The sequence below is a fragment of the Mobula birostris genome, unplaced genomic scaffold (assembly GCF_030028105.1).
Source record: "Mobula birostris isolate sMobBir1 unplaced genomic scaffold, sMobBir1.hap1 scaffold_2712, whole genome shotgun sequence".
Taxonomy (NCBI): domain Eukaryota; kingdom Metazoa; phylum Chordata; class Chondrichthyes; order Myliobatiformes; family Myliobatidae; genus Mobula; species Mobula birostris.
In genome coordinates, this window is record NW_027275765.1 from 28,935 (window position 1) to 46,062 (window position 17,128).

The 17,128-nt window shown below is 57.1% G+C and overlaps 1 protein-coding gene across 1 annotated transcript in view; it reads right to left on the bottom strand.

Annotated features, from left to right (window-relative positions):
• The window catches only part of LOC140192809 (IQ motif and SEC7 domain-containing protein 2-like), a 42,194-nt gene extending 25,656 nt beyond the window's left edge, over positions 1–16,538 (bottom strand). Inside the window, exons 1-5 of the mRNA XM_072250288.1 lie at positions 15,284–16,538; positions 14,189–14,350; positions 11,553–11,675; positions 10,210–10,376; positions 4,731–4,870 (exon numbers count right to left, since the gene is read on the bottom strand). Coding sequence (XP_072106389.1) covers positions 4,731–4,870; positions 10,210–10,376; positions 11,553–11,675; positions 14,189–14,350; positions 15,284–16,536 — 1,845 coding nt within the window. The 5' untranslated portion in view covers positions 16,537–16,538. The remainder of the gene's footprint in view (positions 1–4,730; positions 4,871–10,209; positions 10,377–11,552; positions 11,676–14,188; positions 14,351–15,283) is intronic.
• Positions 16,539–17,128: the final 590 nt, after the last annotated feature.

Consider the following 17,128-nt stretch of genomic DNA (forward strand, 5'->3'; position numbering starts at 1 on the left):
GACGGTGTGGAGGCAGTGTGTGACGGGACGGGACGGTGTGGAGGCAGTGTGTGACGGGACGGTGTGGAGGCAGTGTGTGACGGGACGGTGTGGAGGTAGTGTGTAACGGGACGGTGTGGAGGGAGTGTGTGACGGGATGGTGTGGAGTCAGTGTGTGATGTGACGGAACGGTGTGGAGGTAGTGTGCGACAGGACGGTGTGGAGGGAGTGTGCGACGGGACGGTGTGGAGTCAGTGTGTGACGGGACGGTGTGGAGTCGGTGTGTGATGTGACGGAACGGCGTGGAGGGAGTGTGTGACGGGACGGGACAGTGTGGAGGGAGTGTGTGACGGGACGGGACAGTGTGGAGGGAGTGTGTGACGGGACGGTGTGGAGGCAGTGTGTGACGGGACGGTGTGGAGGTAGTGTGTAACGGGACGGTGTGGAGGGAGTGTGTGACGGGATGGTGTGGAGTCAGTGTGTGACGTGACGGAACGGTGTGGAGGGAGTGTGTGACGGGACAGGACGGTGTGGAGGGAGCGTGTGACGGGACGGTGTGGAGGCAGTGTGTGATGTGACGGAACGGTGTGGAGGGAGTGTGTGACGGGACGGCGTGGAGTCGGTGTGTGATGTGACGGAACGGCGTGGAGGGAGTGTGTGACGGGACGGGACGGTGTGGAGGCAGTGTGTGACGGGACGGGACGGTGTGGAGGCAGTGTGTGACGGGACGGTGTGGAGGCAGTGTGTGACGGGACGGTGTGGAGGTAGTGTGTAACGGGACGGTGTGGAGGGAGTGTGTGACGGGATGGTGTGGAGTCAGTGTGTGATGTGACGGAACGGTGTGGAGGTAGTGTGCGACAGGACGGTGTGGAGGGAGTGTGCGACGGGACGGTGTGGAGTCAGTGTGTGACGGGACGGTGTGGAGTCAGTGTGTGATGTGACGGGACGGTGTGGAGTCAGTGTGTGACGTGACGGAACGGTGTGGAGGGAGTGTGTGACGGGACGGGACGGTGTGGAGGGAGCGTGTGACGGAACGGTGTGGAGGCAGTGTGTGATGTGACGCGACGGTGTGGAGGGAGCGTGTGACGGGACGGTGTGGAGGCAGTGTGTGATGTGACGGAACGGTGTGGAGGGAGTGTGTGACGGGACGGTGTGGAGTCGGTGTGTGATGTGACGGGACGGTGTGGAGGGAGTGTGTGACGGGACGGGACGGTGTGGAGGTAGTGTGTGACGGGACGGTGTGGAGGTAGTGTGTGACGGGACGGTGGGGAGGGAGTGTGCGACGGGACGGTGTGGAGGGAGTGTGTGACGGGACGGTGTGGAGTCAGTGTGTGACGTGACGGAACGGTGTGGAGGGAGTGTGTGACAGGACAGGACGGTGTGGAGGGAGTGTGTGATGGGACGGTGTGGAGGGAGCGTGTGACGGGACGGTGGGGAGGGAGTGTGCGACGGGACGGTGTGGAGTCAGTGTGTGACGGGACGGTGTGGAGTCAGTGTGTGATGTGACGGGACGGTGTGGAGTCAGTGTGTGACGTGACAGAACGGTGTGGAGGGAGTGTGTGACGGGACAGGACGGTGTGGAGGGAGCGTGTGACGGGACGGTGTGGAGGCAGTGTGTGATGTGACGGAACGGTGTGGAAGGAGTGTGTGACGGGACGGCGTGGAGTCGGTGTGTGATGTGACGGAACGGCGTGGAGGGAGTGTGTGACGGGACGGGACAGTGTGGAGGGAGTGTGTGACGGGACGGGACAGTGTGGAGGGAGTGTGTGACGGGACGGTGTGGAGGCAGTGTGTGACGGGACGGTGTGGAGGTAGTGTGTAACGGGACGGTGTGGAGGGAGTGTGTGACGGGATGGTGTGGAGTCAGTGTGTGACGTGACGGAATGGTGTGGAGGGAGTGTGTGACGGGACAGGACGGTGTGGAGGGAGCGTGTGACGGGACGGTGTGGAGGCAGTGTGTGATGTGACGGGACGGTGTGGAGGGAGCGTGTGACGGGACGGTGTGGAGGCAGTGTGTGATGTGACGGAACGGTGTGGAGGGAGTGTGTGACGGGACGGCGTGGAGTCGGTGTGTGATGTGACGGAACGGCGTGGAGGGAGTGTGTGACGGGACGGAACGGTGTGGAGGGAGTGTGTGACGGGACAGGACGGTGTGGAGGGAGCGTGTGACGGGACGGTGTGGAGGCAGTGTGTGATGTGACGGAACGGTGTGGAAGGAGTGTGTGACGGGACGGCGTGGAGTCGGTGTGTGATGTGACGGAACGGCGTGGAGGGAGTGTGTGACGGGACGGGACAGTGTGGAGGGAGTGTGTGACGGGACGGGACAGTGTGGAGGGAGTGTGTGACGGGACGGTGTGGAGGCAGTGTGTGACGGGACGGTGTGGAGGTAGTGTGTAACGGGACGGTGTGGAGGGAGTGTGTGACGGGATGGTGTGGAGTCAGTGTGTGACGTGACGGAACGGTGTGGAGGGAGTGTGTGACGGGACAGGACGGTGTGGAGGGAGCGTGTGACGGGACGGTGTGGAGGCAGTGTGTGATGTGACGGGATGGTGTGGAGGGAGCGTGTGACGGGACGGTGTGGAGGCAGTGTGTGATGTGACGGAACGGTGTGGAGGGAGTGTGTGACGGGACGGCGTGGAGTCGGTGTGTGATGTGACGGAACGGCGTGGAGGGAGTGTGTGATGGGACGGGACAGTGTGGAGGGAGTGTGTGACGGGACGGGACGGTGTGGAGGCAGTGTGTGACGGGACGGTGTGGAGGCAGTGTGTGACGGGACGGTGTGGAGGTAGTGTGTAACGGGACGGTGTGGAGGGAGTGTGTGACGGGATGGTGTGGAGTCAGTGTGTGATGTGACGGAACGGTGTGGAGGTAGTGTGCGACGGGACGGTGTGGAGTCAGTGTGTGACGGGACGGTGTGGAGTCAGTGTGTGATGTGACGGGACGGTGTGGAGTCAGTGTGTGACGGGACGGGACAGTGTGGAGGGAGTGTGTGACGGGACGGGACAGTGTGGAGGGAGTGTGTGACGGGACGGTGTGGAGGCAGTGTGTGACGGGACGGTGTGGAGGTAGTGTGTAACGGGACGGTGTGGAGGGAGTGTGTGACGGGATGGTGTGGAGTCAGTGTGTGACGTGACGGAATGGTGTGGAGGGAGTGTGTGACGGGACAGGACGGTGTGGAGGGAGCGTGTGACGGGACGGTGTGGAGGCAGTGTGTGATGTGACGGGACGGTGTGGAGGGAGCGTGTGACGGGACGGTGTGGAGGCAGTGTGTGATGTGACGGAACGGTGTGGAGGGAGTGTGTGACGGGACGGCGTGGAGTCGGTGTGTGATGTGACGGAACGGCGTGGAGGGAGTGTGTGACGGGACGGAACGGTGTGGAGGGAGTGTGTGACGGGACAGGACGGTGTGGAGGGAGCGTGTGACGGGACGGTGTGGAGGCAGTGTGTGATGTGACGGAACGGTGTGGAAGGAGTGTGTGACGGGACGGCGTGGAGTCGGTGTGTGATGTGACGGAACGGCGTGGAGGGAGTGTGTGACGGGACGGCGTGGAGTCGGTGTGTGATGTGACGGAACGGCGTGGAGGGAGTGTGTGACGGGACGGAACGGTGTGGAGGGAGTGTGTGACGGGACAGGACGGTGTGGAGGGAGTGTGTGACGGGACGGTGTGGAGGCAGTGTGTGATGTGACGGAACGGTGTGGAAGGAGTGTGTGACGGAACGGTGTGGAGGGAGTGTGTGACGGGACGGGACAGTGTGGAGGGAGTGTGTGACGGGACGGTGTGGAGGCAGTGTGTGACGGGACGGTGTGGAGGTAGTGTGTAACGGGACGGTGTGGAGGGAGTGTGTGACGGGATGGTGTGGAGTCAGTGTGTGACGTGACGGAACGGTGTGGAGGGAGTGTGTGACGGGACAGGACGGTGTGGAGGGAGCGTGTGACGGGACGGTGTGGAGGCAGTGTGTGATGTGACGGGACGGTGTGGAGGGAGCGTGTGACGGGACGGTGTGGAGGCAGTGTGTGATGTGACGGAACGGTGTGGAGGGAGTGTGTGACGGGACGGCGTGGAGTCGGTGTGTGATGTGACGGAACGGCGTGGAGGGAGTGTGTGACGGGACGGGACAGTGTGGAGGGAGTGTGTGACGGGACGGGACGGTGTGGAGGCAGTGTGTGACGGGACGGTGTGGAGGCAGTGTGTGACGGGACGGTGTGGAGGTAGTGTGTAACGGGACGGTGTGGAGGGAGTGTGTGACGGGATGGTGTGGAGTCAGTGTGTGATGTGACGGAACGGTGTGGAGGTAGTGTGCGACGGGACGGTGTGGAGGGAGTGTGCGACGGGACGGTGCGGAGGCAGTGTGCGACGGGACGATGTGGAGGGAGTGTGTGACCGGACGGGACGGTGTGGAGGGAGTGTGTGACGGGACGGTGTGGAGGCAGTGTGTGATGTGACGGAACGGTGTGGAGGTAGTGTGCGACGGGACGGTGCGGAGGCAGTGTGCGACGGGACGGTGCGGAGGCAGTGTGCGACGGGACGGTGCGGAGGCAGTGTGCGACGGGACGGTGCGGAGGCAGTGTGCGACGGGATGGTGTGGAGGGAGTGTGTGATCAGACGGGACGGTGTGGAGTCAGTGTGTGGTGTGACGGAACGGTGTGGAGGGAGTGTGTGACGGGACGGCGTGGAGGGAGTGTGTGACGGGACGGCGTGGAGGGAGCCATCATGTGTGTAATCCATGACATCAACACACTCTGCCCTTACCGGCTTCTTCCCGACAATCAGGCGCTCCACAGCTTGGACCTGGGAGACGTGGTCATCGTTTGTCCGGAGCTCCCGTTTCTGGATCCGGTGGTAGATTCCCACTAGCATATCCCGGGGAATGTCCTCCCCATTGTCCACCCCTGCAGAGCAAATAACGAGGGCACGGTGACTCGGAATTCCCACAAACTGTGCGTGGTGTCCCTGCCTCCTTCCCCCTTGCGGGCTCCTTAAGCCAGTCTGAATGTGACACACACAAAACGCTGGAGGAGCTCAGCACGTCAGGCAGCATCCACGGAGGGGAATAAACAGTCGACGTTTCAGGCCGAGACCTTAATGAGTTCAGGTGAAAGTTCTCAGTCCAAAACATTGAACCTTTGCTCACCTTATCGATCCGGCCCGACAGACTGGTGTCTAGAATTGATAATACAGTGACAGCACACCACAACACAGAAACAGGCCCTTCAGCCCATCTAGCCTGTACTAAACAGTTTTGTCCCAGCGACCTGCACCTGGCCCACACTCCTCCCATCCATGTACATCCAAGCTTCTCCGAAACGTTGCAATCGAACTCACATCCAGCACTGGCGGCTCATTCCATGAGTGTTGAAGGTCCCCTTAAATATTTCACTGTATCCGGATCAGTGAATGAGTGTAACCCACAACGTCTCCTTCCAGTCTTGCTCAATCCCAGCCTGCTTGCATTTACCCCATCTATACCCCTCATAACTTTCTATACCTCTCTCAAATTTCTCCTCATTCTCCTACGCTCCAGGGAATAAAATCCTAAACTATTCAACCTTTCCCTGCAACTCAGACCCTCATGCCCTTGCACATCCTTGTACATTTTCTCTGCACTCTTCCAATCTTACTGATTTCTTTCCTGGGTGTAGGTGACCAAAACTGCACACAATGCTCCAAATTCTGCCTCACTGATGTCTTATACAAACTCAACATAACATCCCATCCCCCATATTCGATACTCTGATAGATGAAGGCCAATCTGCAGAAAGCTCTCTTTGTGCCGCCACTTTCAAGGAATGATGGATCGGTATTCCCAGACTCCCCGCCACTCCTCAGTGCCTACCACTCATTGTGTACGTCCTATCCTGGTGGGTCCTACTGAAGTACAACGCCCCCCCCCTTTTTGCTATAATTAAAGAGACTTGTCACAGAATTAACTGCTGTGGAAGGCACAGGAATTTGCAAAATCTGTGCAGCAGGCCGAGACGGAGAAATTCAAGATTCAAGATAGTTTAATGTCATTTCCAGTACCCCAGTGTAAAGGAGAACAAATTAATTGTTACTCTGGATATGATGCAACACAGAAAAAAACATACAAGGTAAAAGTCACAATAAAAAAAACAATAAATATAAATAAGCAAGATAGCTTGTATGAAGTACTGTACAAAAGTCTTCTGTATACGCACACACATAGCTAGGGTGCTTAACACGTTTGCACAGCACTGTAGTAATTTTATGTATTGCACTCTACTGCTGCCGCAAAATATAAAACACATTTCACGACGTATGTGAGTGATGATAAAGCTGATTCTGATACGGGTCTCTGTTGTGGTCTGAGAGTGGGAAGGGGGCCAGGGAGAGGGGAATCATGGTTGGGAGAGGGGTGAGGGAGTGGGAAGCACCAGAGAGACATTCCGTAATGAGCAGTAAACCAATTGTTTGGAATCAGATGACCTTGCCTGGTGGCTCAGGGCTGGGTGTGTCTGCACCCTACACCACCCTCCCCGTTACCCCGCCCTCCTTCTCTGCCACCTGTCCCTCACCCTTCCCACGGTGCGCCACCCTTGCCATTCCCAACATCCTTTGCTCCCACCAGACTTGCTCTCCGCTCCACAGTGATAAATACTGTACTGTGCAAAAGTCTTGTGCACCCTAATGATAGATGTACAAGACGTTTTGCACAGTGGTGTACGAGATTGATAAAGTGACATTAGGCACAGGAGTGTCTGTACATAAGGTGACTGACAGGAAATGATAAAGGAGTGGTGGTCGGGGGCGTGGAGGGGTGGGTTAGTGGCTGGCGGTTTTGATCGGCCTGACTGCTTGGGAAAAGTAACTGTCTTTGAGTCTGTTGGTCCTGTTACCGTGGCCTCCTCCCTGGTGAGAGTGGGACAAACAGCCCACGAGCAGGGTGGGTGGGATCCTTCACGACGTTACTGAAACCTTTCTCTATATATGCCCTTGATGCCAGAGATGCGTTGGGCAGTTTTGACTGCCCGTTGGAAAGCCTTCCCGCCCACCGCAGTGCAGCTTCCGTACCGCGCAGTGGTGCAGCTTGTTAGGATGCCAACTACGCATCTGCAGTAGGACGTGAGTGTCGACGTGCGCGGTCCAGCTCTCTTCACCCTCTCAGTAAGCAGAGACGGCGCTGGGCTTTCCCCACTGTGCAGAATGGCAGATGGAGTTAAACCTGGGTGTCAGGTGTTGAGGAGGGCAAATGCTGGGGGAGTGTACATGGCCACCACCAAGACCGCGAGCAGCAGCGATGTGGAGCCGAAGTCCAGAAACGGCTGAATGTTACAACACATGTAGGAGTGGGGTAAAGGAGAAGTGTACAGCATGCTTCCCTTCACGGAATATTAGAACACAGAACACTCCAGCACAGTCCAGGTCCTCCGGCGACAACGTTTTGCCAAACTTTTAACCTCTTCTCATGTTTCTCTCCCACATAACTCTCCAGTTTTCTATCATCCAGGTGCCCACCTCGGACTCTCTTAAATGTCCCTGCTGTATCTGCCTCCACCGTCACCCCTGACAGGAAGTTCCACACACCCATCACTCTGTGTGTTACCTCTGACATCCCTCCCTATACTTTCCTGCAATACCTTCAAAGCACAAGCAAAATGCTAGAGGGACACAGCAGGTCAGGCAGCGTCGATGGAGGTGAATAAACAGTCGACGTTTCGGGCCGAGACCCTCCTCCAGGAGTGGAAAGGAAGGGGGAAAGACGCCAGAGTAAAAGCGTGGAAGGAGGATCGCTGGAAGGTGATCGGTGACGCCAGGAGGGTAGGAAAGGTAAGGGGCTGGAGAGGAAGGAATCTGATAGGAGGTGGGGTGGACCATGGGGGTTTGGGAAGGGAAGGAGGAGGGGACCCAGAGAGAGGCGATGGGCAGATGAGGAAAAGAGGGAAGAGGCCAGAGAGGGGAATAAAAAGTTTATGAAGTATAGAAGACAGCTTAAAATTGCGCTCCCCCCCCCGTACTAGCCATTTTCATCCTGACTATCTGCTCTTATCACCCTGTACACCTCTATCAAGTCACCTCTCGTCCTTCACTCCAAAGGGAAAAGCCTAGCTCAAGTAACATCTTATCATAAGACGTGCTCTCTAACCCAGGCAGCATCCTGGTAAATCCCTCTCTAAAGCTTCCCTATAATGAGGACAGCCAGACAGAACACAATACTCCAAGTGTGATGCTCAGTTGGGGAGTGGGGTACGAGTGTCAGGAAGTAATGTTGCAGCTCTGTAAAACTTCAGTTTGGCCACATTTGGAGCGGTGTGTCCATTGAGGACTTCTTTCAACAGGCGGCATCTATCATTAAGGACCCTCACCAGCCAGGACCTGCCCCGTTCTCATTGCTACCATCAGGGACGAGGTACAGGAGCCTGATGACACACACTCAACGATTCAGGAACAGCTTCTTCCCCTCTGCCATCACTTTCTGATTGAACATTGAACTCATCAACACTACCTCACCACCCTCAATTGCAATTTTTTAAACGTACTGCACTGCTACCACAAAACAAAATGATAAGATTTAAAGATTAGCTTTATTTGTCACACGTACTGTGAAATGCGTCGTTTGTGTCCGGGGTTGTATTGGGAGGCAGCTCGGAAGTGTCGTCATGATACCGTCGCCAATATAGCAAGCCCACGACTCACTCACCCTAACCCGTCCGTCTTGGGACGGTGAGAGGAAACCCACACAGTCACTGGGAGAACATACAAACTCCTTACAGATGGCGGCGGGAATCGTACCCGGATCGTGAGTGGCTGTCGATCATTACGCTGCCGTGCTCTCCGTGATTTCACCGCATCCGTCAGTGGTAATAAACCCGAGTCTGAGTCCTGGTTGCAGAAAGTATGTGGAAGCTTCGGAGAGGGCGTGGCAGAAGTTCACCAGGATGCTGCCCAGATTCGAGGAATACAGATCACGTGCAGGCCGAGGGGATTAACTTGTGCCCTGCTCGGCACAGCCCCGTGCAGCTCCACGGTCTTCACTCATGGACAATGATCAGGGCAGAAGAGGTAGGAAACCCAGTTCACGGTAGGGGTGGTGGTGGGGGGGGAGGCTTCAGGACCCAGGAAATGCTAGGGAGATAGGGGTTGGTCGATAACCTCTCAGTCAATGTCAGCAAAACCAAGAGCTGATTATTGACTATAGGAGGAGGAAACCGGAGGTCCATGACCCAGTCTTCATTGGGAATTGGAGGTGGAGAGGGTCAGCAACTTTAAATTCCTTGGTGTTATATCAAGTAACTTTAAATTCCTTGGTTTTGGTTTCTACAGGGCACAATTGAGAGCATCCGGACTGGCTGCATCACTGCCTGGTATGGGAACTGTACTTCCCTCAATCTCAAGAGAATGGTGCAGACAGCCCAGCGCATCTGTAGATGTGAAATTCCCACTATTCAGGACATTTACAAGGACAGGTGTGTAAAAACGACCCATAGGATCACTGGGGACCCAGGTCATCCCAACCACAATCTATTCCAGCTGCTACCATCCGGGAAGCGGTACCGCAGCATAAAAGCCAGGAACAACAGGCTCCGGGACAGCTTCTTCCACCAGGCCATCAGACTGATGAACTCACACTGACTTGAGTGTACTCTACATTACATTGACTGTTCTATTTATTATAAATTACCATGATTGCACGTTGCACATTTAGATGGAGACGAACGTAAAGATTTTTACTCCTCATGTATGTGAAAGATGTAAGAAATAAGGTCGATTCAACTCAAAAAATTCAGAGGATTTGTCCTGGGACCAGCCCAGATGAGATCAATGCTTTCTATGCTCACTTTGAGGCAGAACATGGAGGTACCTAAACAAATTCCCACAGCCCCCGATGACCCTGTGATTTCAGTCTCTGCCTCCTGCCCCACACCCCTCCCACAGCATTCCCCGTACCCTCAGCATTCCCAACATCCTTTGATCTTGCCAGATTTACACTCACTCTCTGCTCCATGTTGATAAATACAGTACTGTGCAAAAGTCTTAGGCACCCAAGATATGTATATATGTGCCTAACACTTTTGCACACTGTATAGTTTTTCATAAATTCTATTATATTTCTTTATGTTCCTGTAAATGCCCGCAAGAAAATAGATCTGGAGGTAGATTATGGTGACACAAATAAATTCTGTACTAAGTTTACTCAGACCTTGACTGAGGGTCACCTCCGCCTCCCCACCCACCTCACGCCACACCCCCTCCAACAGAGACAGGCACTCACCTCGCAGGTTCTTGATGAAGTCGTCCATTTTCATCTTGCGCTCCATCTTGACGTTGGGGCTGTACATGTCGGTGTTGAGCAGGATGATAGCGAAGGCCAGGATGAAGATGGTGTCCGGGTTGCGGAACTGACGCACCAGCGCCGGGTTGCAGATGCAGTACCGCTGGCTGGGGAGAGCGGCAGGGCGTGAGGCGTCAGACTAGACCCCCAGGGACGACAGCGCAGACCGGACCACCTGCTCTGCCCCGTCCACTGGCACGCAGGGGGCAGCAGTCTGGAGGGGGTTACAGAGACTGGGTGGGGCATCGGGGCTGGAAGGAGTCACAGAGACAGGGACGGGTGTAGGGGCCAGAGGCGTTTACAGAGACCAGGTTTAGGGGCTGGACAGGGTCAGAGACCAGGAGGAGTGTAGGGGAAGGAGGAGGTTACTGAGAGAGGGAGGAGTGTAGGGGCCAGAGGAGGTTACAGAAACAGGGAGAGGTCCCGGAATGGAGGGGGTTACAGAGACTGGGTGGGGCATTGGGGCTGGAAGGAGTCACAGAGACAGGGACGGGTGTAGGGGCCAGAGGCATTTACAGAGACCAGGATTAGGGGCTGGAGGGGGTCAGAGACTGGGAGGAGTGTCAGGGACAGAGGAGGTTACTGAGAGAGGGAGGGGTGTAGGGGCCAGAGGAGGTTACAGAGACAGGGAGAGGTCCCGGAAGGGAGGAGGTTACAGAGATGGGGAAGGGTATGGGGAAGGGAGGAGGTTATAGAGACAGGAGGAGTGTAGGGCACAGAGGAGGACGTTACTGAGAGAGGGAGGGGTGTAGGGGCCAGAGGAGGTTACAGAGACAGGGAGAGGTCCCGGAAGGGAGGGGGTTACAGAGATTGGGAAGGGTATTGGGGAGGAAGGAGGTTACAGAGACAGGAGGAGTGTGGGGGACGGGGGAGGTTAAGAAGAGAGGAGGGGTGTAGGGTCCGGAGAGGATTACAGAAATGTGGAGGAGTACAGTAGACAGAGGGCGTTACAGAAACAGGGTGTGTAAGGGAAGGTGGAGGTTACAAGGAGAAGGAGGGGTGCAGGGGCCGGAGGAGGTTACAGAGACAGGGAGGTGTGTAGGGGAGGGAGGAGGTTAAAAAGAGAGGGGTGTTGGGGCACCAGATGGGGAGGGATGTAGAGGCCGGAGAGGATTACAGGGATGGGGAGGAGTACAGTGGACAGGGAGGGCTGTAGGGTCTGGGGCGGTTATAGATGGGGAGGTGATGGTGGGGACTGCAGGCGTGTTTGCCAGGTGATGGATGAGGAGCTGTCCTGTGGGAAGTGGATGGAGACGGAGACCAACCGGGCGGGGGCCACTCACCTGAAGGATTCGATGAGCCGCTCCACCTTCTGCGCCTCGCCCTGCACGCGGATGTGAGCCTGGAACTTGCGCAGCGCCTCGTCCAGCTCCATCCCGCCAAAGTCCATCTCGTCCACCACACAGCTGAGGGGGCAACGGAGAGACGAGGGATTAATCGCGCGCGCGTGTGTGTGTGTGTGTGTGTGTGCGCGTGTGTGCGCGCACGCGCGCATATCTGTATAGCAGATGGGGGTAGGGGGAGGGCAGTCAGTTTAGCCAGCCGCTGAAAATTCTTTGTGCCATATAGCTGAGCGGTCAAATCCGGAGGAGATTGCTGTGTCCGGCGGGGAGGGTAAAATGGACTTAGTGTTGGATTATTGTAACGATTGACCATCAGTAGGGATTTGGTGTGCTGTACGTGCCTGTGGTCCTGAGGTGTATGTGTCTGCAGATGGCTGCGGTTTGGGGTTACAGACATCTCGTGCCATGATCACTGGGCAGTGACGGGGAGTAGGAAACCTCTCTGACTTTCCCCCCCGTATCTCTCTCTCCCTCTGTCCCTTTCTCTTTCTATCACTCTTCATTCCCTCTCTCTCTAACCCAGGGGTCACGGGACAGTGTTGGGGAGCAGGAACCATACCTGATTCCCCCACCTCTCTCTTTCTCCCCCTCCCCCCTTCTCTATCTCTCCACCCTCTCCATCTCTCTCTACCCCCTTCACTCTAACCCAGTGGCCTCTGGGCATTGATGGGGAGAAGGAACCCTGGCTGATTCCTGCACCTCCCCCTCTCCATTTCTCTCTGCCGCTCTCTCCTTGTCCAATTCGCTCTCCCTCTCTCTGTCCATCTCTCTCTCTCTATAACCCAGGGGTCACTGGGCAGTCGGCCATCTCTCTCTCTCTCTCTCTCTAACCCAGGGGTCACTGGGCAGTACCCCACCTCTCTCTCTCTCTCTCTCTCACTCAGGAAGTGCAAATGCCACCTTGAAGGAAAACTGGTTGGGGAGGGTAAGGATTGAGAAGGGTTTTGAGAGGTGAGGGAGCGGCGAGCGTAGGGAAGTGCAAAGGTCAGAGAACGGTTTTGTAATATTGACTCCGTCCCTCTCCCCCACAAACCCTGCCCAACCTGATGAGTGTTTCCAGTTAAGGCTACTCACCAGTCGAGACGACGTTGAACTGCGGTCTCCGACGAGATTGTGGCTCAGACGGGTGTTTCTTTTAAGTTTATAGGGATGGTTTTAGTGAGGGAAAGCGGAGTTAAGGGTCAGGCTGGGGTTTAGGGACAGGGGTGCGGAGGGGTTAGGGGCCAGGCTTCCGCTCCGTGTTCGCAGGTGTGGATTGGTTAATTGATAAATCTGTTTTAGTCGTATTTCTTTAAGTTTGTAGGGCTGAATTGGGGACAGAGAGGGAAGTTGGTGTCATGTTAGGGTTTACAGACAGGGATTTGGGGGAGTTAGAGGTCAGTTTAGGGTTTAGGGGGCGGGGATGTAGCAGAGTCAGGAATCAGGCCTCCACTATGCGCTCCGTGTTCGAAGTCCAGTGACGTGGACGGGCAATGGAGGGCACCCAGAGGCCACACCTCCAATCCACGCTCGAAGGCCAGCGACGTGGTTGGGTGACGAAGGACATCCGCAGGTGCCAGGCTCTCCCAGGCCAGCAGGTCCCAAGATCAGATGTAGGATGCAGGAGGTCTGGTGGATTGGCAAGTCCAGAGTTCAGGGTCTCGTCATAGGGTAGTCTGGGGCTCGATAGTAAAGATTGAAGCCCGAATGTCTATTAGATATCCAGAGACCGAAGCCAGGAGGCCTGAAGGCCTAAGCTGGAGGATGGAGGCCCGAAGGCCTGACCTGGGTTTGGAGGACTGTATGTGTGGGCAGGTGGGAGGGAGGAAATGCACTTGCTTTGCCGTTGTCATTTATTGCTTGTTGTGTTCTTCTGAACATTGTGGGCAGGCTATGTGGCGACACTTATGGGACTGTCCCCAGGACATCCTGAGGTTATATTCGTTGCTAACGCAAATGACACATTTCGGTGCATGTTTCAACATACGTTTGATTAGTACACTCAGCGGCCACTTTGTTCGGTACCCCTGTACGTTTATATAAATATCTAATCAGCCAATCGTGTGGCAGCAAGTCAATGCATAAAAGATGCAGGCAAGGTCAAGAGGTTCAGTTGTTGTTCAGACCAAACATCATAATGGGGAAGAAATGTGACTTTGACCGTGAAATGATTGCTGGTGCCAGATGGGGTGGTTTGAGTATCTCAGAAGCTGCTGATCCCCTGGGATTTTCACTCACAACAGTCCCTGCAGTTTACAGAGAATGGTGCAAAAAACACCCAGTGAGGGGCAGTTTTGTGGGTGAAAATGCTTGTTAATGAGAGGTCAGAGGAGAATGGCCAGACTGGTTCAAGCTGACAGGAAGGGGACGGTAGCTCAAATAACAGTGGTGTGCAGAGGAGCATCTCTGAACGCATAACGCGGCGAACCGTGAAGAGGATGGACGACAGCAGCAGAAGACCACAAGCACTGGGACATACCCAATGAAGAGGCCACGGAGTTGAAATCTCAATCTTTTGTTTTGGAGGAGAGGCGGAGGAGTGGGGAGGGGCTCGGCGCGGGCGAGGCGGGGAGGGTTTGCGGAGGTGGCGGACTCACTCCAGCACGTCGCGGTTGAATTGTTTTTGCCGGTTGCCCAGAAACTCGCCGATCATCTGTCGACTCAGCCCCTTGCGCTCGAGGATAAAGCGGGCGACTCCCACCGGTGTATCCGCCACAAAGCCCCTCTCAATCAAGTACTGAATCCCCTTCTCGGGTTTCCTGCCCCAGACAAGTGAGAGGGAAGTGGGGTTAGGACACGGTGGAGGGCGTAACACGCATCTAAATTCTAAGCCTCCATTGTGCCTCCCTGTCTCCTGCTCACCACCAACGCCTGGGTCCCTTCAGCAGTGCATTGAATCTCAACGTGCAGATTCACGACTTCCAATAGATGGGGGCTGGCTATCCCCAAGTGCTGAAGCACCGTGCATCACCCCCAGAGCTCGATAGGGACACAAGAAGTACTGTCTGCTCTCTCAGGCTTGTGGAGGGAGGAGAGAATAGAGATAGAGATGGAGATGGAGACAGAGAGAGAGAGAGAGAGACGGGGAGGGGGAAAGAGAGACGGGGGAGGAAGAGAGAGACAGGGAGAGAGAGAGAGAGAGAGAGACTGGGAGGGAGGGAGAGAAGGGGAGGGAGGGAGAGACGGGGGAGGGAGGGAGAGACGGGGGAGGGAGGGAGAGACGGGGAGGGAGGGAGAGACGGGGAGGGAGGGAGAGACAGGGAGAGGGAGAGACAGGGAGAGGGAGAGACAGGGAGAGGGAGAGAGAGAGTGTGATGGGGAGGGAGAGGGAGAGATGGAGTTAGAAATGGACAGTGTGTGTGAATGAAAGCAAAGAGCAAGTGAGAGATGTAGAAGATGCAGAGAGCAGAGGTTCAAGAGGTAGAGAGAGAAACAGAGAGAGAGAGAGAGAGAGAGAGAGAGACACAGAGACAGAGAGACAGACACAGACAGAGAGAGACAGAGACAGTGAGCAGGGGGATTTTAGAGAGAAACACAGAGGTAGAGAAGTAGCTTCGATAGAGAGATAGAGGTAAAGAGATAGAGAGAGAGAAGGAATGGATGAACCGGTGGTGCCCCACCCAGGTGGACCGTACACACCCCCGACCACACATGCAGACCGCAGAGGCGCCCCGGACCCCGTGCTCACGTACTTGTTGAAGAGGTTGAGGCCGATTCGGTACTGGCGGCGCTGGAAGACGTCGTTGTTGAGGGTTGGCGAGTCCCAGCTGTGTCGGGTCTCGCGCAGGTAGGTCTGGGGGCAGGTGGGCGCCTCGGGCAGGCTGTCCCGCGACGACGAGCCCGTGCTGCAGTTGATGGTCTCATTGGAGTTCAGCGTGCTGTCCAGGCTGTCGTTCTCGCCGTCCGAGAGCTCGGCCTCGGCCTTGCCGTCGCGGCTGGCCTCGCCGGGAGGGTCGAGGCGGCGGGGTGCGGGCGGCGGGGGAGGCGGCGGCGGGGGAGGAGGGGGAGGCGGCGGGGGAGGAGGGTGGTGGATGGGCACGGGCAGGGGCAGGGGCAGGGGCGGCAGCGGGGGCTGCGCCTCGGCCTCGTAGGCCAGCTGCCGGCCCAGCGAGCCGCGCTCTGAGCGGTCGCTCATGTCCACCGAGCTGTCGCTGGGCGGCTCGATGGTGAGCAGGGGCAAGTGGGCGGCCCGCTTGCGGTAGTCGCGGCACTCGGCGCAGGCGGCCGGCCGCCGGCCACCCGGCTCGGGGGCCTCCGACTCCCGGGGGGACGCTGCCCAGGGCTCCGAGGGGGCCGGGGAGGCGGGGGCCGAGCGGGCGCCCTCCCCTTCCTCCAGGTACAGGGTAACGTCACTGTAGCTGGTGGTGGAGTCCTCAGCCTTCACCCGCCTGGCCTCGGTCCGGCTCTCCTCGTCCTCCTCCTCCTCCTCGTCCTCCTCCTCCTCCTCCTCCTCCTCTTCCTCGTCCACCTCCTCCTCCCCCCGGCGCTCCCGGCCCAGCGCGTCGTCAATGGAGTCGGCGAGCGAGCGGACTTGCTTGGAGAAGACCTCCTCCAGCTCGGTGATCTCGTTGGTGAGGTCGCTGGAGGCCGTGGTGGAGCCGCCCTCCTGGAACTGGTCGCTGCGTTCGGAGTGGCTGCGGGAGCCGAGCCCCCGGCTCGCCGCCGACATGGCCGGCCCAGGCCCGGGCCCTGGCCCTGGCCCCATCGCCATCGTCGCCATCATCCCCCGGCCCTCGAAGCAGCCGCCGTGGCCTTGCTCATACTCCTCGAACGAGTACTGCATCCGCATGTTCGACAGCACGATGCGGCGCGACATGCGGCTCTCGCTCAGCGAGCTGCGGAGGCGCTCGAAGTTCTTGTTCATGCGGTACTGTCGGAAGGCTGTCTGGATGGTGCGGGCTGCCCGGCGGCTCAGGAAGTAGCCTCCATACTTCCTCTCCAGCATCTCCACCTGGGGGGGGGGAGAGGGAGCAGGGGAGAGGGAAGTGGGGAGGGGGAAAGGGGGGGAGAGGGGGAGAGGGGGAGAGGGGAGGGGGAGAGGGGGGGAGAGGGGAGGGGGAGAGGGGAAGAGGAGAGGGGAAGGGGAGGAGGGGAGGGGGAGGGGTATATGGGAGGGAGGGAGAGGGTGGAGGAAGAGGGAGAGAGGGACGTAGTTAGCAACAAGACTGGGTTGAGGGGTGTCACCATGGAAAGCGTGTTTGTGAATCTGGCGGGAGCAAAGTATGTTGGGAACGGTGAGATGGAGCACCGCGGGAGGGGTGTGGGACAGATGGCAGAGAAGGAGTGCCAGGGGTGGCGGAGTGTTGTGGGTGCAAACACACCCAGCCCTGAGACTCAAGACAGGGTCATTAGATTCCAAACAATTGGTTTATTGATCATCACAGAATGTCCTTCTGGTGCTTCCTGCTCCCTCCCTCTCCCTTCTCATTTATCCAACCATGATTCCCCCCTCCCTCTCTCAGTCCACAATAGAGTGCCTGCATTAATCAGGATTTTGAGGAGATTTGGTATATCTGCGAAGACTCTCAGCAAATCTC